This window comes from Phalangium opilio, unplaced genomic scaffold, assembly GCF_054372755.1.
Source record: "Phalangium opilio isolate 3A_F unplaced genomic scaffold, DU_Popi_V2 ptg000209l_1, whole genome shotgun sequence".
In the NCBI taxonomy this organism is placed as follows: domain Eukaryota; kingdom Metazoa; phylum Arthropoda; class Arachnida; order Opiliones; family Phalangiidae; genus Phalangium; species Phalangium opilio.
The window spans coordinates 15507405-15530233 of NW_028324217.1; the positions used below are offsets into that span (position 1 = coordinate 15507405).

General features: G+C 34.8%; 1 protein-coding gene and 2 long non-coding RNA genes across 4 annotated transcripts; 1 reads left to right on the top strand and 2 right to left on the bottom strand.

Annotated features, from left to right (window-relative positions):
- Positions 1-2518: 2518 nt before the first annotated feature.
- Positions 2519-6620, bottom strand: LOC149620818 (uncharacterized). The gene is made up of 2 exons (XR_016375319.1): positions 6549-6620; positions 2519-3175 (listed from the first exon to the last, which is right to left on the bottom strand). It is a non-coding gene; the product is annotated as an uncharacterized LOC149620818 (long non-coding RNA).
- Positions 6621-6735: 115 nt separating this feature from the next.
- LOC149620819 (lysosomal acid lipase/cholesteryl ester hydrolase-like) lies at positions 6736-21773 on the top strand. 2 transcript variants are annotated; one of them, XM_089854845.1, is made up of 7 exons: positions 6736-7086; positions 7228-7434; positions 8299-8925; positions 11722-11919; positions 14400-14471; positions 20725-20790; positions 21409-21773. In XM_089854845.1, the coding sequence occupies exons 4-7, from the start codon at positions 11737-11739 to the stop codon at positions 21661-21663; spliced, it is 576 nt and encodes a 191-aa protein (XP_089710971.1). In that variant the 5' UTR covers positions 6736-7086; positions 7228-7434; positions 8299-8925; positions 11722-11736; the 3' UTR covers positions 21664-21773. The 2 variants fall into 2 exon arrangements, with proteins under 2 accessions (XP_089710971.1, XP_089710972.1); XM_089854846.1 differs by having other exon boundaries at positions 11722-11883.
- Positions 6906-7753, bottom strand: LOC149620820 (uncharacterized). Its single transcript, XR_016375320.1, has 2 exons — positions 7534-7753; positions 6906-7443 (listed from the first exon to the last, which is right to left on the bottom strand). It is a non-coding gene; the product is annotated as an uncharacterized LOC149620820 (long non-coding RNA).
- Positions 21774-22829: the final 1056 nt, after the last annotated feature.

Genomic DNA, 22829 nt, shown 5'->3' on the forward strand with positions numbered 1-22829 from the left:
AACTTTTCATACTGCTGTTCAAACTTTTCATACTGCTTTTCAAACTTTTCATACTGCTGTTCAAACTTTTCATACTGCTTTTCAAACTTTTCATACTGCTTTTCAAACTTTTTATACTGCTGTTCAAACTTTTCATATTGTTTTTCAAACTTTTCATATTGTTTTTCAAACTTTTCATACTGCTTTTCAAACTTTTCATACTGCTTTTCAAACTTTTCATACTACTGTTCAAACATTTCATACTACTGTTCAAACTTTTCATACTACTGTTCAAACTTTTCATACTACTGTTCAAACTTTTCATACTGCTGTTCAAACTTTTCATACTGCTGTTCAAACTTTTCATACTGCTGTTCAAACTTTTCATACTGCTGTTCAAACTTTTCATACTGCTGTTCAAACTTTTCAGACTGCTGTTCAAACTTTTCATACTGTTGTTCAAACATTTCATACTGCTGTTCAAACTTTTCATTCTGCTGTTCAAACTTTTCATACTGTTGTTCAAACATTTCATACTGTTGTTCAAACATTTCATACTACTGTTCACATTTTTCATAAAACTATTCCATCGTTTAGAATTATTTTCAAATCTTTCTTATTAGTGAAACTTTTCTATTTTTGTCTAAATTGCATTTATCGTTAATAATTTTTAGAACATTTGACCGTAAAATAAGAATTCGTTATAAAATTGGGTAATTTAAAGTTATGCTGTTGACAAGAAAGTGATTAAAAGCTATGATATCTTACAATTCAATATATGTCAAGAATGTGTGGAAGGAACCGCCGCGAGTTGTGGGGAAATAACAATCTCCAAACAGCAAGCAGTCAGGGATAGCGATGAAACGAATCTTTCTCCACTAGCGTTGATAATAATTTCAGTTTTGATATTTTTTTCAGTTTGACTTATAATTTATTTATAGGGGTATAAATGACAGAAAACGCTGTAAATGACCAAAATCACGCTAAAATGTAATTGATTAAGTTGCTATGTAACTAATACAGCGGTTGAAAATAGCATTAAACGGCTACATTCAAAATGGTCGACAAAAGACTGAATACTGGTTTTAGAGTCACGATAAATCGTAAAACAAATGATTCGAAATGACAAAATTAGAATGAAAGTCGTGCTATTCTACTTAAATGCAGTTAAAATTGACGTCAAATGAATAAAAATGTGAGACATACTGATGTTAAGCGACTAAATGTGGATTAACGTTTAATCAATTGACTAAACCCCAATCAAACGTTCCGTCAAAAGGCTAAAAAGTCGTTTAAAGTGATGTTAAAAGGCTAAGTTTCAATTTAAATTAATGTGAAAGGGCAAAACATGTAATTTAAAGTTAGGGTTTTTTTTCACTAAAACGCGAAAAAAGGCCAAGTTAAATGACTAAAATACTATTGATATTGTAAATAAATGGCAGGAACTCAAATGAGGGCGAATTTAAATTACTAAAAAAATGGTTTAAAGTGTTGTTAGATTACTAAAATGCGGATAAACCTGCAGTAAAATGAAAATTTTTTACTAAAATGTATCAAAAATTACAAATAAACTTGAGCAAAATGTTGTTTAAAACGTTTTCAAAAGACTAAATTTCAATAATAGAAAAAAGTGACGTGAAATGACTAACAATGCATTGGCTTTTAGGCTAAAGTACACTTGGAAGCATTCTTAAAAAATTTATAAATGTAATTGATATTGTTGTTATGAAACTAAAATTTCAAATAAATTTGCGATATTAAGGTTATCTTTAGTTTCAGGAAATCTGACAAAGCGCCTTAGAAATTAAGGTAGGAACTTTGAAACGTAGACCTTGTGCATTAGGATTTGAGGCCCTCACCATATGTGTAATTCACCAAAGTTTGACGTAATTTTCCAACATTGAATTTAATAACAATCTCGCCAAAGAAGAAAAATTCACTAACTTTGCAGAGAAAGGACAGAACCCAGAGTCCTAAGACCTAAAAAGACCTACGAAAAAGTGAAATGACATATTTTTCCAACACTGACTGGAAATACAATCCTGCAAAAGCAGGAAAAGTTACGACGTTTGGACTCGTCGTAACTTTTGCAGGATTGTATTTCCAGTCAGTGTTGGAAAAATATGTCATTTCACTTTTTCGTAGGTCTTTTTAGGTCTTAGGACTCTGGGTTCTGTCCTTTCTCTGCAAAGTTAGTGAATTTTTCTTCTTTGGCGAGATTGTTATTAAATTCAATGTTGGAAAATTACGTCAAACTTTGGTGAATTACACATATGGTGAGGGCCTCAAATCCTAATGCACAAGGTCTACGTTTCAAAGTTCCTACCTTAATTTCTAAGGTGCCTTGTCAGATTTCCTGAAACTAAAGATAACCTTAATATCGCAAATTTATTTGAAATTTTAGTTTCATAACAACAATATCAATTACATTTATAAATTTTTTAAGAATGCTTCCAAGTGTACTTTAGCCTAAAAGCCAATGCATTGTTAGTCATTTCACGTCACTTTTTTCTATTATTGAAATTTAGTCTTTTGAAAACGTTTTAAACAACATTTTGCTCAAGTTTATTTGTAATTTTTGATACATTTTAGTCAAAAATTTTCATTTTACTGCAGGTTTATCCGCATTTTAGTAATCTAACAACACTTTAAACCATTTTTTTAGTAATTTAAATTCGCCCTCATTTGAGTTCCTGCCATTTATTTACAATATCAATAGTATTTTAGTCATTTAACTTGGCCTTTTTTCGCGTTTTAGTGAAAAAAAAAACCCTAACTTTAAATTACATGTTTTGCCCTTTCACATTAATTTAAATTGAAACTTAGCCTTTTAACATCACTTTAAACGACTTTTTAGCCTTTTGACGGAACGTTTGATTGGGGTTTAGTCAATTGATTAAACGTTAATCCACATTTAGTCGCTTAACATCAGTATGTCTCACATTTTTATTCATTTGACGTCGCTTTTAACTGCATTTAAGTAGAATAGCACGACTTTCATTCTAATTTTGTCATTTCGAATCATTTGTTTTACGATTTATCGTGACTCTAAAACCAGTATTCAGTCTTTTGTCGACCATTTTGAATGTAGCCGTTTAATGCTATTTTCAACCGCTGTATTAGTTACATAGCAACTTAATCAATTACATTTTAGCGTGATTTTGGTCATTTACAGCGTTTTCTGTCATTTATACCCCTATAAATAAATTATAAGTCAAACTGAAAAAAATATCAAAACTGAAATTATTATCAACGCTAGTGGAGAAAGATTCGTTTCATCGCTATCCCTGACTGCTTGCTGTTTGGAGATTGTTATTTCCCCACAACTCGCGGCGGTTCCTTCCACACATTCTTGACATATATTGAATTGTAAGATATCATAGCTTTTAATCACTTTCTTGTCAACAGCATAACTTTAAATTACCCAATTTTATAACGAATTCTTATTTTACGGTCAAATGTTCTAAAAATTATTAACGATAAATGCAATTTAGACAAAAATAGAAAAGTTTCACTAATAAGAAAGATTTGAAAATAATTCTAAACGATGGAATAGTTTTATGAAAAATGTGAACAGTAGTATGAAATGTTTGAACAACAGTATGAAATGTTTGAACAACAGTATGAAAAGTTTGAACAGCAGAATGAAAAGTTTGAACAGCAGTATGAAATGTTTGAACAACAGTATGAAATGTTTGAACAACAGTATGAAAAGTTTGAACAGCAGTATGAAAAGTTTGAACAGCAGTATGAAAAGTTTGAACAGCAGTATGAAAAGTTTGAACAACAGTATGAAAAGTTTGAACAGCAGAATGAAAAGTTTGAACAGCAGTATGAAATGTTTGAACAACAGTATGAAAAGTTTGAACAGCAGTCTGAAAAGTTTGAACAGCAGTATGAAAAGTTTGAACAGCAGTATGAAAAGTTTGAACAGCAGTATGAAAAGTTTGAACAGCAGTATGAAAAGTTTGAACAGCAGTATGAAAAGTTTGAACAGTAGTATGAAAAGTTTGAACAGTAGTATGAAAAGTTTGAACAGTAGTATGAAATGTTTGAACAGTAGTATGAAAAGTTTGAAAAGCAGTATGAAAAGTTTGAAAAGCAGTATGAAAAGTTTGAAAAACAATATGAAAAGTTTGAAAAACAATATGAAAAGTTTGAACAGCAGTATGAAAAGTTTGAAAAGCAGTATGAAAAGTTTGAAAAACAATATGAAAAGTTTGAACAGCAGTATAAAAAGTTTGAAAAGCAGTATGAAAAGTTTGAAAAGCAGTATGAAAAGTTTGAACAGCAGTATGAAAAGTTTGAAAACCAGTATGAAAAGTTTGAACAGCAGTATGAAAAGTTTGAAAAGCAGTATGAAAAGTTTGAAAAGCAGTATGAAAAGTTTGAACAGTAGTATGAAACGTTTCAACAGTAGTATGAAACGTTTCAACAGTAGTATGAAACGTTTCAACAGTAGTATGAAACGTTTCAACAGTAGTATGAAACGTTTCAACAGTAGTATGAAACGTTTCAACAGTAGTATGAAACGTTTCAACAGTAGTATGAAACGTTTCAACAGTAGTATGAAACGTTTCAACAGTAGTATGAAACGTTTGAACAGTAGTATGAAACGTTTGAACAGTAGTATGAAACGTTTGAACAGTAGTATGAAACGTTTGAACAGTAGTATGAAACGTTTGAACAGTAGTATGAAACGTTTGAACAGTAGTATGAAACGTTTGAACAGTAGTATGAAACGTTTGAACAGTAGTATGAAACGTTTGAACAGTAGTATGAAACGTTTGAACAGTAGTATGAAACGTTTGAACAGTAGTATGAAACGTTTGAACAGTAGTATGAAACGTTTGAACAGTAGTATGAAACGTTTGAACAGTAGTATGAAACGTTTGAACAGCAGTATGAAACGTTTGAACAGCAGTATGAAAAGTTTGAACAGCAGTATGAAAAGTTTGAACAGCAGTATGAAAAGTTTGAACAGCAGTATGAAACGTTTGAACAGTAGTATGAAACGTTTGAACAGTAGTATGAAACGTTTGAACAGTAGTATGAAACGTTTGAACAGTAGTATGAAACGTTTGAACAGTAGTATGAAACGTTTGCACAGAAACGAGAAACGTTTGCACAGAAACGAGAAACGTTTGCTCAAAAAGAGAAACGTTTGAACTGAAAGAAAAACGTTTGAACAGAAAGGACAAACCTCCGAACAGTCATTAAGATAAGTTCCGAAAGAAATAATAAAAGTTTGAGCAATAATAACAAAAGTTTGAAGAATATTGCCAAATGTTTGAGCAGTAATAAGGAATAGTAATTTGAACAAAAATATGAAAAAAAGTTTCAAAAGTTCGAACTGTAATAAGAAATATTTCAAAAATAATAACAACAGTTCGAACAGTAATAAGGTCAAGTTTGAAGAAAAATATGAAATTTTCGATGAGAAATAATTAAATTTTTAACATAAAAAAGAAATTATTGTACCGACATAGGAAAAGTTTGAACAGAAATAATGAAAATTAGAACAGAAAAATGAAAAGCTCGCGAGAAAAAAATAAATAAACTTGAAACAAAATAAGAAATGTTTGAACAGTAATAAAAAACGTTTCAGCAGAAATAACAAAGGTTTCAACAGAAATCAGAAATGTCTGAAAAAAGGGAAAAATTTAACAGAAATGGGGAAGTTTGAACAGAAATAGAGAAAACATTTTAACAGGAATGGGGAAGTTTGAACAGAAATAGTGAAAATTTAAACAAAAATAAGAAATGTTTGAACATAAATAAGATATGTTTGAACAGAAATAAGAAATGTTTGAACAGAAATACAAAATATATTAACAAAAATAAGAAACGTTTGAACAGATCTAAGAAACGTTAGAACAGAACTAAGAAATATTTGAATAGAAAAAAGAAATGTTTGAACCGAACTAAGAAATGTTTGAACCGAACTAAGAAATGTTTGAACCGAACTAAGAAATGTTGGAACCGAACTAAGAAATGTTTGAACCGAACTAAGAAATGTTTGAACCGAACTAAGAAATGTTTGAACCGAACTAAGAAATGTTTGAACCGAACTAAGAAATGTTTGAACCGAACTAAGAAATGTTTGAACCGAACTAAGAAATGTTTGAACCGAACTAAGAAATGTTTGAACCGAACCAAGAAATGTTTGAACCGAACTAAGAAATGTTTGAACCGCACTAAGAAATGTTTGAACCGAACTAAGAAATGTTTGACCTGAACTTGGAAGTGTTCATTATGAAATATTGTAAACTTCTAGAAGGCAGGGGCTTATCACACGAACACCACCTCGAATTCCCTTCTCAATAAAAAGGCGTATATCAGGCTCTAGTAATAAGTCCATTTCGACTTTAGTAATGCGCAGAGCGGCTTCCAAAGTAAATCCGGGACTTGTAAACGCGTGAGCTGGATCTAAACCATATTATTCCATGCACATATCTCTTAAATTCTCAAAGGCGTCTGCAAACTGGAGTGAACATACTGTCACAAATAGGCCTAGATCGTGAAACTCGCCTAGATTTTTAGTATTGAATCTCTTCCAAACTACTTACGCATTCTTATAACTTTAATCAGTTATAGTTTCTTCGGTTAGTGTACTATAGAAAACTTCTTTGGGAGGTAACTCCGTTTCGTTGAATCTGTCGAAACTATCCGTATAAACGTAGGGATAGGCTTGTTTCCTTAAGAGTAATTTAAATTGTTCTTGTTGGTAATATTTGTTTCAAGATCGTAAGTGATTGAATCCTTTGTTAGCTACGTTAACAACTAGGGTTTCTAGACTATCTGGGAAAAACCGGATAGTATCTAAAAAACTTAGAGAATCGCAGTTAAAGCAGATGTACATTTCCGTGTTAGATGGGATGCAGTTTCTTGTCTTATCTTTTTGAAGTCCAATAAGTTGCATAATAAGTACTTACATAATTTCATTTACTTGAAGTACAATATATCTAATTCGTAATATGAATTCCCTATATATTGCCATATCAAAGAAACGTGTTAAGTAGTTTTTGTTTATCCGAAGCACACCACCACATTGAAACGAAATTTTTTCTTCGTCTTTGGAATCGCGCCATCTTATCAATAAACACGGTAAGAATCCGTCAATGCTGTTTTAGCTTAAGCCCGCCACTTTTGGTATAGAACCCCAACTCATACTATTTCAACGAGATTTTAACACGGGTTTTTGGTCTTCCACAATTCCACCACTCAATGATATGTTAAATATTGTAGGTGTTTCCCGAATAAAGAGGAGAAAGACCATACAGTCACCGGGAATGCGCTCCCTGCTTCATCCGCCTTACTCATCTTAAAACAAAACACTCGAAAATAAATATACGAGAAAACCATATTTCTCAATCACTTTATTACGCGTCTAATTACGCTGGATTAATTAACTCCATTCAACTTCTTTCAATCTCGAAACTTTGATTTTATTCTGTAAGTATACTAGCACCAAATAAGTTCTTTGTTTCAGTCAAATTGAGTATAAACAAAAACTGAATAACGTCCTCCCCAAAAAACAAATTCAAGCATTACCTTTTTAGATGTTGAAATGTCGTTGAACGTTGAATGTCACTTATTCCGCGATATTCCGTGGTAATTAAACTTACAAAATTCAAATATTTCTTACGAGTTTTTTGTACCATATGGTTTAAAATTAATCGCGTAGTATGGAACTTCTAGAATTTTCTCATAAGCTAGACTTTCTCCCTTATCTTATCTACGAATAACAAGAGTCAAAACTCGCTCGGAGTAAAATAATAATATCTACGCGTTTATCAGTTCGATAAACAAGACGCACAAGACCATATTAAATTCCACCGCGTGATTCGAATTCGTGCACACTGCGTATAGGGTTTGTCTTATCTTATCGTCTTTCCCCGGCTTTCGAGGAGCTTCGGAATCAAACAAGATGAGTCGGACATATTACAAACCCCGAAATATTTTCGAAAATTTCTTATCTATCCCCCGCTTTGAGCAGTGCAAAAAAAACAATATGGTCACAACCAGATCCTCCAGGCTGGAGGATCTGCGAAATCGGTACTTATACCCTACTAATGTAATGATAAAATGTTTTCGGGGAATGGAATTGTGGTCGAAAAGCCGAGATAAGTAAATTTTTGAAGTTGTAGATTACCAGTAAAATAAGTTATTTCAACGGAAAACGGTAATGGAACGTTGTTTTTTCTTAAGCATGCCTTTAAGTCTCAATTAAAAAGAAAAATTAATATCTGATAACCTCAGTCTTATCGATACTTTTAAGGTCTTGATTCTAATCAAGACATTTTTGATTAATTTTAGCATTGAACTCTTCAACAGGCCCCAAAGTTCTTTGAATCATTTTCAGTGAAATATTAAATTCAAAATTCATGAAGCGCTTCAAAAACCCTCTTGATTAGGATGCCAGCTGGCTATTCATGCCAATAGTAGTACTCGGAAAGTCTTCTAAAAATTTCATACACACTTAATAATTTTTGTCGAGTCTCTGAACACGACTAACGCGATAAAGCCAAAGAGTAGGGCACAGAGGGCGCAAAGCTGCATTAGTTTCATCTATTTCATCAAAATTACCGAGCTGTACATTTTTGAAAATTCTCAAGCGTTACGGAGATTCTTCAACGATGTTAACTAAATCTTTGACAAGGTTCAAGAAATCTTTCACAATCGTTACCAGTTTCATCACGTCGGATACAGTCAGGTTGAAGCATTGTGCGGTGCACTGAACACAAATTGCTAATGGCTTGATCATATTGACTCTTTCTTGAAGATCAGAGACATTTGAAGCACCATCCTAGCACTGACCACGGCAATTTTCAAAAGACAAATTAAATCTTGCTATCGCGTCTTCTACTTAGCGGTTGTACTTTCAGTCTTATAAAATCCTCGAAAGTTATTGTTTACGTGCTGAACTGTAATGCTAAGTTGCTCGTAAGTAGAAAAATCAATCGTTCCATCAATTATCGTTCCTGATGGAATGCACAACTGTTCTCAATAAATCATGTGCCATTGCTTTTAATATTTTATTTTGAACTTCAGGTGATATAACCACTTGAATTTTTAGCCACATCGTATATATACGATGAGACTATTAGTTTGTCCCGCGAGCCTGTGGTAGTGGTGGTGGTCGTGGTAGTAGTTTTTCGCGATTTGGAATGTGGCCAGAGTTACCCAAAGAAATGGTTATGTCAGAGCTAACCGAAGAAATGGTTATTTTATGCCTTTGGCAGTATAAAATTTTTCGTTCGTCATTGAAGGGAGGGAGAGTGAACGTGAGAGAATTGTGGTGAGGTGATATTTTTCGTTCGTGTATTTTAAAAGGATGAGGATTATAATAGTATGTTTAAGCATTGCATTTAATTGTACAGGTAAGGTTAAGCTTTGTGAATTGTGGTTTAAGTTTCCTCGATATATTTAAAGCTAGAGAGAGAGGGAGGATTTAATATTGCCTTAATTTAAATGGAAGGTTTAATACTCCCTTTAAAATTCCGGTCACCCGTGGACAATAAGGGTTTCACGCCATCAATCATCCCGCTCCCCGATTTCAAAATTCAAAGAAATCGAGGGGAATTTTTAAGAAGCAAAAAAAAGTAAATACCGACGTTATATATAGAATGGTGTTTATTATTAGAATTTACGTGTATTTCACCTCAAATTGAGAAGAACTTTAAAAGAAAGTCCGAGCGGGCGAGAATTCTAGAAGCGAAATTTTCTAGTTTCTTCTTAGCTACAAGGTATCGATGGGACTAATAGTTTTACCTGAGTAGTAGTGGTGGTAGTAGTAGTAGTAGTAGTAGTATTAGTAATTTAGTAACGGGCGTTCGCGATATTTTATTCTCTTTGCCAAGCAGCCATTGAAAAATTATTCCCTCTGACCAGTATTTTAGGGAATATTTCACTAGAAGTATATTTATTGTAGTAGACTAGTAGGAATAGCGAGAGTACGTAAACGATGTGGCTTAATTATGGGCTAGACCATCTTGTTTCTTTTCGCTTTATCCAAGAATCTAATGAAGGGCTACATAACAGGAAAATATGGTCACGCTGATTTGGTCGCGGGACTAATTTGTCTCACCGATTTGGTCTCGGGACGATTTGGTCTCGTGATTTTTTGGTCCCGTGATTTTTTGGTTACCTAATTAGTTTCCACCTTTTCCAAATGAATGGTCCCAATAATTCGTTGCCACCTTTTCCAAAACAATGGTCCCAGTAATTCGTTGCCACCTTTTCCAAAACAAGGCTCCCAATAATTTGTTGCCACAATTTCCAAAATATTCTCCTATTAATTAGCTGCAACCTTTTCCAAAATATTCTCCTATTATTTATCTGCAACCTTTTCCAAAATATTCTCCCATTAATTAGCTTCCACCTTCTCCTAAATATATCTATTATTGCAAATATATTGTTCGTGGTAAGAGGCGGGCTTTTCATACTGATATAAATAATCTTCTTACCTCCAAACAAGGTTGGGTTAGGCTAGGTTTGGTTAGTTTAATTTTGGTTAGGTTAGGTTAGGTTTGGTTATATTAGGTTTGGTTTGGTTTGGTTTGGTTCGGTTTGGTTAAATTTGGCTGGTTAAAAAAAATGCTGAATGGGTGATAATTTTTTTAAAACGAGACTTTCGTGTCCAGAGATCAATTTGTCCCGAGACCCAATTGTCCTGAGACCAATTTGTCCCTAAACCAATTTGTCCCAAGACCATAACGGCGAGACCAAACTGTCGCGGACCCCCTGCTGCTGCGGCCTTGACCGGTCACCTCACTCTTACAACATGTACAAGATATACTCATAGAAACTACAGTGAAGTGAATGAATCTATATCGAGGGGTCGGACGTTTTGGAAAAAGTGTACGGGTTTTCGAAATCCACTTTGATTTCTTCGAATTTTGTTAGATTTCAAAAGTTGGTAAAATCAAACGGATTTCGTCTAATTTTGAGATTACTCCTGTGATTTCCGTCGGATTTTGCAATTCGTTCCCTGATTTCGACGGATTTTGTGATATTTGCGTTGATTTCCTCGGATTTTGAAATTTTCCCGTGATTCCGTCGGATTTTGTGATTTCTTTTGATTTTGGATTTCGTGAATTTTGTAATGGATTTCAAGATTTCTTTACTGATTTTGTGATTTCTTTGTTGATTTTGTGATTTCTTTACTGATTTTGTGATTTCTTTACTGATTTTGTGAATTCGTTACTGATTTCAGTTTCTTAAGGGATTTCGAAATCAGCATTGATTTCGGATTTCTTAAGTTGGATTTCGCGTACGGATTTCATGAATGACCGACCCCTCGATCTAAATACACATCTTTGTGTTCGGAAAACACTCGTTTATGGTGGTTTTAATGGTTTATTGCATTCCTTTATAGAGTTATTACGTAAAAAAAAACATTTTCATGCGACAAAATTTTTGGAGGGACCCGTGGCCTCTTCTAAAATTGGGGTTGGGGGGAGCTCGGGCCCCACGAGCCTATAGAACTCTCTGGCTATGACAATTGTACGCAGTATTAAGAAAATCAGTTGGGCAAATGCTATCACAGATCCTTTTCACATTTCTTTGGCTTTCATAAGTCACGTTTTGAATTATTTAAAAAAACAATTATGCGTAGTACTCAAGCTATGCGACGCAGCTTTTAATAATCTTTGGAAATAAACAGTTTCTCAATTATTCACCTTATGGGTTTTTTTTTTGAATGGAAAATCAAATAATATAATTTTTTCCCAATTTTAGCCATTATCAGAGGCCATGGGCATCAAAGGAAACCTTCTTCCAGTTTTCTATCTAACGCATAAACTTTTACCTGATTTGTGTCAAATAAGCGCAATTAGTGCTAGCCTTTGCCAACCAATATTCGCTACATTTTTCTCTACTGGCGTAAACAATTTGAATGTTGTAAGAATAATTTTTTTAAAGTTGTTACATTACATTGTGAGTAGTAGGTAAGTATTGCTTTTGGGTCATGGCGTCAGACAGTGCCAGCATCGTGCCAGAGGGCACCAGTAAATATGGCGTCAATGAATCAGACATGCCGTCCACCGCATTTTTCGGACAATCTTCTTATGGCGCCAGTGAATCAAACACGGCGTCACATTTTTCCCTCAATCTTGTTGTGACGTCAGTGAAACGTACATGACGTGTCACAGTCTTCCTATGGCGTCAGTGAATCAGGTGCCCCCTTAAAATGTTAGGCTTAAGCGTCATATTCGACAAAGTGGTCTGTGTGGTAAATAACCCTTGTCATACACGGGGTTTAAACGCCATGTTCACTATAAGAACATGATTGATCTAAGAAGAGCGCCATGTTTTCACGTGACATTAAAGTATAAAAGACGAGGACGGTTAAAAGATAAGGCATTCTACAACCTTCCTTGAAGTACCGATCCAGATCCGAAAAATGTAAGTACAATTTTCTTTAAATATAAGTTTACGGTAGTTAATTCCTCCCGCATTTATCGATATGGATTTAAGTATAAAACACCCATTTACGGGACTAGTGGCCGGAGTCACCGGCTGTGGGAAAAGTGTTTTCGTAGGAGAATTAATTGGACATAGGGATATATGTATTTCACCCACTCCCGAAAGAATAATTTGGTGTTACACGGAGTATCAGTCGAAACTATACCGTGCTATACTATCCCATACTCCGAGTGTAGAATTTCACGAGGGCCTATTAGATGTAGGGACGTTGGACGTCAATGTGAGGAACTTCGTTATATTAGACGACTTACTATGTGAAATAGCGAATAATAAGGACGTGACGAATCTTTTCATTAGGACTTCGCACCATAGGAATACCTCAGTTTTAATTTTAATGCAGAATCTTTATTATCCCGTGATGGAAATTCGTACCTTAAACTTAAATAATGCATATTACTTGGTTATATTTAAAACACCACGTGATCAGTCTGCCATTACCCATCTTGCAAAATAAATTTCGCCGGGAAATAGTAAATACGTGGTAGACTCCTTTAGACAGGCTACGTTGGAACCTTACGATTATCTCTTTGTAGACGTTAAGGCTAACACCCTCGATAACCACCGTCTAAGTGCTGGTATACTTCCATGTCAACAAGTAGCAGGATTCATACCGAAATGACGGCCATCCTGGAAGCGAATTTTTTCCGGATTAAAGGACGATGGATAATCAAGGAGCTGACGATGTACTTGAAGGAGACCGATGCGTACGAGGTCTGGATCTTCCAATCCCCATGCAAGTTCTCAGAGTTATCCATCAAGGCTCTCACACGGTGGTTATCTAGGGTGTTTGCCTTAAGGTCTACAAAGAGATAACCGTAAGGTTCCAACGTCGCCTGTCTAAAAAAGTCTACCACGTATATACTATTACCCGGCGAAATTTGTTTTGCAAGATGGGTAATGGCAGACTGATCACGTGGTGTTCTAAACATAACCAAGTAATGTGCATTTAAGTTTAAGGTACCAATTTCCTTCCCGGGATAATAAAGATTCTGCATTAAAACTAAAACTGAGGTATTCCTATGGTGCGAACCCCTAATGAAAGGATTCGTCACGTCGTTATTATTCGCTATTTCACATAGTAAGTCGTCTAATATAACGAAGTTCCTCACATTGACGTCCAACGTCCCTACATCTAATAGGCCCTCGTGAAATTCTACACTTGGAGTATGGGATAGTATAGCACGGTATAGTTTCGACTGATACTCCGTGTAACACCAAATTATTCTTTCGGGAGTGGGTGAAATATATATATCCCTATGTCCAATTAATTCTCCTACGAAAACACTTTTCCCACAGCCGGCGACTCCGGCCACTAGTCCGGTAAATGGGTGTTGCATACTTAAATCCATATCGATAAATGCGGGAGGAATTAACTACCGTAAACTTATATTTAAAGAAAATTATACTTACATTTTTCGGATCTGGATCGGTACTTCAAGGAAGGTTGTAGAATGGCTTATCTTTAAACCGTCCTCGTCTTTTATACTTTAATGTCCCGTGACTTTCTGGGCTCTGACCATGAAAACATGGCGCTCTTTTGAGATCAATCCTGTTCTTATAGTGAACATGGCGTTTAAACCACGTGTATGACAAGGGTTATTTACCACACAGACCACGTCGAATATGACGCTTAAGCCTAACATTTTCAGGGGGCACCTGATTCACTGACGCCATAAGAAGACCGTGACACGACTGTACGTTTCACTGACGTCACAACAAGATTGAGGGAAAAATGTGACGCCGTGTTTGATTCACTGGCGCCATAAGAAGATTGTCCGAAAAATGCGGTGGACGGCATGTCTGATTCATTGACGCCATATTTACTGGTGCCATCTGGCACGATGCTGGCACTGTCTGACGCCATGACCCAAAAGCAATACTTACCTACTACTATTGTGGTTGTCATAATATCATTTTGCATTTAATTTCAGTCAAGACTACCATTGATACTTTCTGATCTGCCCGCAACAACATCCGTTTTCCTGCTGACGCAATTCGCTCAAGTAATATAATTCGTTCTTCTGATTTTTAACAAATTTTTTGGGCCAAAATTCAGATCTTCGGCTTATTCACGAGCTTAAATTTTAATAGATATAACCTATAACGCGATTCACGAAATAGCAACCATGCGATACCGAAATTCAAGCATCTGAAAATAGCTGTTATTCTTGGAAATGTGAACGATTCCTAACTTTGACACTGTTGCTGCGGGCGGCTATTTTGATTTTATCTCAAGGTGGTAAAAGTTTTTTTAAGTTCCGGCTGAGATCAGGGGTTAGAATTGAACTATGAATCGGTGTAAAAAACCGGGTTCCCAATATTGTATCATCTATATATTACATTCAACTAAACCGCGCATTCAAAGAGTATGTTTCATACCTTATATAAAGCATATAAATACCAAAATTTAGTCTTAAAAAAGGCAATGCGTGAGTGTATTCACTGTTAAAAAAACAGTAAATTTAATATTTATATATATACTATTTATAACTCTCGATACTAACTCAAACTAGGATATGTGGAGACCATACGCGACCGTGTTTTATGGTATTTAAAAATGGATATTCAACAAACTTTCGCACCTCACGAGTAACGTGTCTATAACCAAAATGACGAAGATTGATCAAGAGTGAAGCAGACTATACTGCGTCCCTCTTTTTAAATGGGTCTATTAGTTCGATTAAAAATTTCACACAAAAAGGTATAATAGGTCGGAGTAGAAGAGCTCTCGCTTTGAAGGGTCACCATTAAATGGAGAATGAAATGTCTGATATCAATTTTTTATTCGATTTATATTGATAAAATTAAATCAGAACAATTAATAAAAATTACCAAAACCTTTCCGCTAATTTTATATAATTTTTAAAGTGGATTTCTAAGCCCAAGACAGTTTTTTATTCGAATGAAAAATAATGCTTTTTCTAGGGGAAGCTAAGTCTTATAAAGTGTGTTTTTTCTTTTACATTACAAATGAGAATCAGCTCTTATACCAAAAAAAAAGGACCTACCGGTAATATAGAATAATAAAAGCAGGGGTAATGCGAAAAACTAATTAGTGACCAACACTAGTGCTTTATTCCGCGATTATAAGCTCGTGCCCATTGTTTCTAATTTCTCTTCGTTAGCCCCTCTTTTTGCGAAAAAGAAAAAATTCGCTACAATGTGATTAAATTTACTTCTATTTGGCCAAAACTTTACTTTGTCAGCTATGGAAGAGTCGGCTGCAACGTTTTGAAAAAACAGGTCTACCAAAGGGCGCTTTTAATTGCAGTATAAAGCGCGTGAGGTGTCGGTCTCTAATTGGTTACGCGCATTGCTTCTGCAGGGCTGCCACAAAATTTGCAGATTCAAATCTCTCTCGTTTTAGGCCCAGCTGTTATTGTTCTAAAATAACTAAACTATTGAGTTTAAATTATATTTTTGAATATTTTATGTAAAAAGTTACAAAGGGAGCTACGCGATTTTGGCGTCTGGTCAAGCGTGGTTTTGCTAAGACGGCGTTAAAAACATCACCTAACTGAATGGTTAAATCGCAGCTATTTTTGAATTTTTAACCAAATTCCGTGACTTTCTTAAATTTCTTAAAATTTCCAGACTTTTCCCAAGTGTTTTCGGCACATTTTGAAATTCCCTGACTTTTCCAGGTTTTCCCTGACCAGTGACAGCTCTGCTGTTTTTTCTTACAAGAGATTCTTAAGAGTAAAAAGTAAACCACTACCAACGAGATATACAAGGCCCATGCACTCTTTCGAAGGGGGGGGTCATCCATATATATTTGACTTGTGTGGTTGATAGATGGCGCTTCTTAGTCTCCTTAATTCACATGAAGTTTAATTATTTTGGTGTTATTTTATCAACATAAATTGTTTAAAAAATTGTTACTAGTCCATTTCATTCCAGCTTTAAGCGCCTTGTACGCACATCTCTGTCCTCTTACTGGTTGAAATCTGGGTGCACGCCAAGCTGTCGTGCACTACCAGCAATCCTTTACCCGAAACATTTCAGCCTCATTTTGACCCCCTCGTAACTCGGTACTGGGGAATAGTACACCACTCATATTTGCACCTCAAGGGCACAGTGTTAATCCTAGGAAGTCCTCCAACTTCCAGCTTTCTAACTCATTTGGTTTCTGTGATAATCCTAAGAGAAAATTACACATTATGAGACTGACTGACTGACTGACTAACACATCATCAAAACCTCTAGGGCATTTTCGGTGGTGCTAGAATGATGAAATTTGGCATACTTGTACCACTAAGCATACAAGCAAAGGGAAAAGTCCCAAAAAGCGGGAGTTTTCCCCTTTTCGCCCCTGAAATGGGGATTTAGAATTAGAGTCATCATCTAGGGATGCAACGATGCATCGGCCAAGAATCGGCTTCGGCCAGAATCGGCCACTTGGCCGAATAATCGTATCAGCCGATTTTTCTAAGGTAATCGGCCGATTTTTTTCGGCCGACTCTTTTTGGTTAGATCTGATCTTTTGAGCTAGTATAAAGGAACTAACAAGTTTGCAATTTAACAAATAACGTAAACGTGTCTGTTACTTTATTACTCCCTCTCGCTACTTCGGAGAGCCCAAAATCTCCGTCAGCCCCCTTTCAAAAACGTTACCAGTACCAATCGCTCTCTAAGAGCGTGGCGCACATGCGCAATCGGCGCAACCGAGAGAGAAAAAAATCGGAGAAGTTTGTTTACGTTATTACAAAGCTACAGTAACCACGCTGAATGCTGATCTCTAGTCTAGTGTGATCCTCTAACCGTATTTTCGGGTTTACCCTCTTTGAATTTCCTTCTCAACGGATCACGTGACGTCTTAATCCTCGGCTGTGCGCCGAGGTAGATGCGCGGGAGAGCCATGGTGCCCGGCCGTTATGGTTTGCCTTCCCCCTTCTATCTTTGACTCTCCTTTCGATTTGTGCTCACTGCTACTTCCCACCCGTTCCACAAACAATGTCGCTTTATCACAGTCTGCATTTTATTATTGTCAGCTATCCCTCTAATGTGTTTGGTCACTTTGGTGTCATTGTATCTAGCGTGTATTCCTGCGGTCCCTTGTTTACTTAAAGTAATAATACTTGAAGTCTTGAAAGCTACTTCTTGTTTTTTAAAGGATGAGAAAGGAAAGGGGTTTTTTTAGGAAATGAAACTTAAAACTCACGCTTAAAATTCTTTTTCTCTATCCGGAATGCAAAGAAAGAACTAATCAAAAACAAGTTGTAGCAGAAAGAATGGACAAAATGTTTGTTGAACTAAATGAACTAGTATCTCGGTAACCAAACCAGATAGATTATTGTCCTTAGACATTTTTGACAAGTAGCACTCCTATACTAATGCCTAAAACGTATAACCTTGAGGCTTCGGCCGATTAATCGGCCGAAGCCTATTTTTTAGAGACCGATGCATCGAATCGGCCGATTCCCAAAAATTACGAATCGTTGCATCCCTATCATCATCTAAACCTCTAGGGCACTTCCGGTGTTGCGGGAATGATAAAATTTGGCGTACAAGTAGGACTTAGCATACAAAAAAAAGGAAAAAGTCCCAAAAGCGGGAATTTTCCCCTGTTAGCCCCTGAAATGGGGGTTTTATAATTTAGATCCCCTCGTAATGATTGTCTACCATTGGGTCGAATCTCATTGGATCGAACATCTTGTTCGACCGAAGCCCGTTGGACCGAATACCGCCATTTGGGCGGATTTCCAATCATGAATTTTCCTTTAATTTGTGGGTTTTTTTTCAAATTGTTGTTTTTAAGTTAGTATTTATTCGTATTATCAGAGCTAATGGTTTCATTTGTAATGCGAATATCTTAGTACAAAAATAAAGAACAATATTATTCAAAAAGGAGTAACGTTATATCGGAAGTGAATATAAAATGTAATTTTTTGGAAAAGGCATATTAATTTGGAAAGTCAATGAAGATAAACTTCAATATTTTGGAAAAGGCGTAGCATTTTAGTTTTTTGTAAAATATTAGTAACCTAATCTTTGGAAAAGACATATTTATTTGGAAAGCCATTGAAGATAAACTTCAATATTTTGGAAAAGGCGTAGCATTTTAGTTTTTTTGTAAAATATTAGTAACCTAACCTAATCTTTGGAAAATGCATACTAATTTGGAAAGTCAATGAAGATAAACTTCAATATTTTGGAAAAGGCGTAGCATTTTAGTTTTTTGTAAAATATTAGTAACCTAAACTAATCTTTGGAAAAGGCATATTAATTTGGAAAGTCAATGAAGATAACTTCAATATTTTGGAAAAGCGTAGCATTTTAGTTTTTTGTGAAATATTAGTAACCTAACCTAATCTTTGGAAAAGGCATATTAATTTGGAAAGTCAATGAAGATAAACTTCAATATTTGGGAAAAGGCGTACCATTTTAGTTTTTTGTAAAATATTAGTAACCTAACCTAATCTTTGGAAAAGGCATATTAATTTGGAAAGTCAATGAAGATAAACTTCAATATATTGGAAAAGGCGTAACATTTCACTTTTTTTTTAATAAAAATTACTAACCTAACCTTTGGAAAAGGCATATTAATTTCGATAGTCAATGAAGATAAACTTCAATATTTTGGAAAAGGCGTAGCATTTTAGTTTTTCTTATGAAATATTACTAACCTAACTCTAACCCAACCATACCTTTAAGTGAATTCCCTCCCAAATACAGACGGCGCTCGATGCTGCTTAACTTCTTCCATCATCCAACTCACTCTATTCACTGCGCTACTGGAGCTCGGAAACAGAAGGAAAACGCTGTGATTTTATATGTGTAAACCCATCCCATTCAGTCGAAAGCTATTCCATATAAATATTCCCATTGAGCCGAAAATCGCTCTTTGGGCTATAAATTGTTTTAAATTTGGCTACAATTGTACAAATCTGAATTCGGTCCAACGGGATTCTATCCAATAGGAGTATACCCTCGTGATAGGACATTATAATTTAATTTTTTCGTCTTTCAATATTAATATTTTTTACTAATATGATTCTTTCGTATTGTAAAATTTATGTTTTTTACTTAATGTTTTAGTAAATAAATTTTTTACTCATTTCCTTTTCATTTCGTCTGAAATGGTTCTAAGCGTGTTTTGATTCAATTCGTTTTTCTTAAATCTATTCTGTTGATTAAAAGTGTTACTTGCCACAATATAGTGTTCTTCGAATAGAAATACGGTTAACAAAAGTATCACATCCTGAGAAAAAAAATAGAAAGTTGAATGCAAAAAAGTTGAAAAACGTTAAAGCCAAGCAAAACTCTTGGAAAGAACAAATAAAAATCTAAAAGTACAAATGTTTATTTCACTTCATAATCCTACTTCTATAAATCTACAAGAACATGCACGTACAAAAAGGAGTGAAATCCCACAAAAACCATCTCTGTAAAAATATGCCAAGTTGTTTGGCCGTAAAAAGAAGTGAGATCTAAAATACGGCCAAGTTATTACCTTCAGGTGAACCAACATTTTATTCGACTTAAAACTTCTCAAGAATGTTTTTCTGACTTGGCCATTAGCATTCCAAACTTGCATCCTTCTTTGCGCCCGTGAAGGTTAAGAACGGAAGTTACAAGTTTAACCACAAAGGCTTATCAAGAATATTTAACCAATTTGATTTAATATTTTAATTTCGATCCATATCTGGAATTAAACGAATTCTTGAAATGCTAATGGCCAAGTCAGAAAAACATTCTTGAGAAGTTTTAAGTCGAATAAAATGTTGGTTCACCTGGAGATAATAACTTGGCCGTATTTTAGATCTCACTTCTTTTTATGGCCAAACAACTTGGCATATTTTTACAGAGATGTTTTTGTTGAGTATGTTAAACCGAATATATGAAAAAAAAATAAATAAATTATTAAGAAAAGCTAGAACTCCAAAAATGCCTGAGGTAGCTTTAAGTTTCTGCACTCTTCCTTCATAACCTATATGGTTCACCACTATGAAAACCAAGGGCGGCTCCGTTGGAGCCCCTTAAAGATGACTTTTCTACTACACAGTGGCTAAGCTTGTTAAAGGCTAGTTAAGCCAAAGGCAGGAACCAATGGGACCTAGTGCATTAGGTCTGATTGGTTCCTGCCTTTGGCAACGGTGAAATTCGTGTTCAGAAGATTAGCCAGCACGCTAGGGGTGATAATGGAGCCGCCTGTTACTTTAAGATTGTCGCAATAGAAAGAATAGTAAATGATATTTCTAGGTTAGACGAATCATCTGACGAATTACTATACTGTTCCGATTGTTTTTATTATAGCAAATTATTGATGATCGTTTCCAGTTTTACGACTTTGAATCCGAAAATAAGAAAATTTACTATAGGGTAAAGTATATCTCTAATTTTTTCATTCAGTACTAAACGCGACTGACTAGCGATCATATATTTAAAAAGGTTCCTAAATGATCTAACCAGAAGTAAGATAAGGAGACTAGAAGTAAAGAGCTCTAGCATTGGTAACAGATCCTGGCACTAATAAATTTGAGGATTTTATGCCGCTTTCATCGTGTCTACACTAGAGAGAAAAAAATTGGTCGAGTTCCAAAAAAATTTAATACCCCCTTCCCCTCAACGTAAAGCCGTGGAACACAGACGCGGGTGCTTGAATCTGGTTCGGCCGTCTACCGCCACGAGCGTCTAACGTTTTGGAGGGAAAATTCGGAAACCGCTACCAGAGAACCAACCGTTGGTGTGTTATCTAGAATATTCACTTTCGCCAAAAGAAGAATTTGGTTAGCTTGGTACTTCTAGTCCCCTTATCTTACTTCTGATCTAACTTATCTAATGAAAATGTCTATATAGTACAAGTCAATTCATAACGACTTTATAAACTCCAAAAAATGTTTCATTACATTTTATAACATGACCTATGGTTCCTATCCTAGTAAACCACTAAAAGTTATAATTAAAAAAAGAGCGTTATTAAAAAAAATCTTATTTCAGGCTGAACCGCCCGCATTTCGAGTAGACAACGTTGAAATTCCTGTTGCGTTATACAGCAGCGTCACAGACGTTTTAGCGGACCAAACTGATATTGAATATTTAAGAAAAAATCTAAAGAAAATTGTGAAAGACTTCATCATTCCGAAGGAAGATGAATTCGGTCATTTTGATTTCGTATTCGCAGTTAACGCTCATACGGTCGTCTACTCTGATGTTGTGGAAACACTAAAAATGTACCAAGTGGAACGTACTTGAAGAATGTTTGTTTCTATCTATGATGGGATGAGTGTCACCTTTAATTCGAATTTTGATTAATTTCTTTAATGTATTTGTGAATTTTTGTTGCTAAAATACATAAATAAAATGAGATTTATGATTATTTTAATATACATATTCGCAAAAATATCGCGTTGCAGAGTTTTTATATTAATTTTACAATTAATTAAAAAAAACGTGGTTTTTTCGAGTTTTGGGATTCTATGTTTTAACATATAGGAATACGTTTGTTTAGGGAATAAAGTCATTTGACCAAAATATTCTCATATATCAAAACCGAATGATTTCAAACTGGGTGACCGACTGAAAAACGTTCCAATTTTAGCGAATAGAATAGTCGAGTTAACATTGTAAAACTTTCTTAGAACATCGTCAACTATTTTGAAAACAGAAAGCCTTGCGTTCTCGTGGTCTTTGCGTGGAAGAGGTTGTAAGCGAATCTAAGAATTGTGTAACGTTCGCTTAGATTCCAAAAAAAAAAAAAAAAAACTACAGGCAATGTTGGAATAGAGCAGAGTTCCAAGGTTTTTTAGTTGTTGCTTAGCATTTAGGTTTTTCAACAGATTTTCTAATTCTTTGTGTATTTTTCCGTGAATTGAAGACTCTGCCACCTTTACTCATTCTTGCCTGTTTACAATTTTGTCAATGAGAAATACTGAAATATGAAAACATCTTTGAAGTATAGGGATTATTTAAACTATATAAACTTGTTTTAGCCATAACAATTAATATTATTAAATAGTTTTTTTATATTAGGAAAAAAAATAGTTTTTCTGTATAAGATTCCACAGCCGGGAGCTAGAACTGAATATCTAGCTTCTTTAAAAACAAAGCTTTGGAATCAATATCTAAATTACAATGATTTTCACAATGCGTAAATTTTACGATTCTTTAATACAGACAAGCGTTGAATGATTAAGCTGTTTAAGTGGAACAACTATCTTTTTTACACATATTCAACCGCATATTCTTAATTTGAACATTTAGATAACAATGGCTTTTTGAGGTAACAAATACGCACCTTAAAATAAGATGCCGGTTACGTTATTTTGGAAGTAAAATTGTCTTAACAAAATATTGCCTGTACCCTTGTGTATGATAATTAGTCAGGTAACAAATTTTCAGTCAGAAACATGTAAAAGCTG

Bases quoted from the DNA above. Each gene is read 5' to 3' on its own strand.
- LOC149620819 (XM_089854845.1), top strand. From the start codon at position 11,737: ATGGGCATCAAAGGAAACCTTCTTCCAGTTTTCTATCTAACGCATAAA. The intron at 11,920-14,399 runs GTGAGTAGTAGG...ATTTAATTTCAG, and splicing joins TAAAGTTGTTACATTACATT to TCAAGACTACCATTGATACT. The intron at 20,791-21,408 runs GTAAAGTATATC...ATCTTATTTCAG, and splicing joins ATAAGAAAATTTACTATAGG to GCTGAACCGCCCGCATTTCG.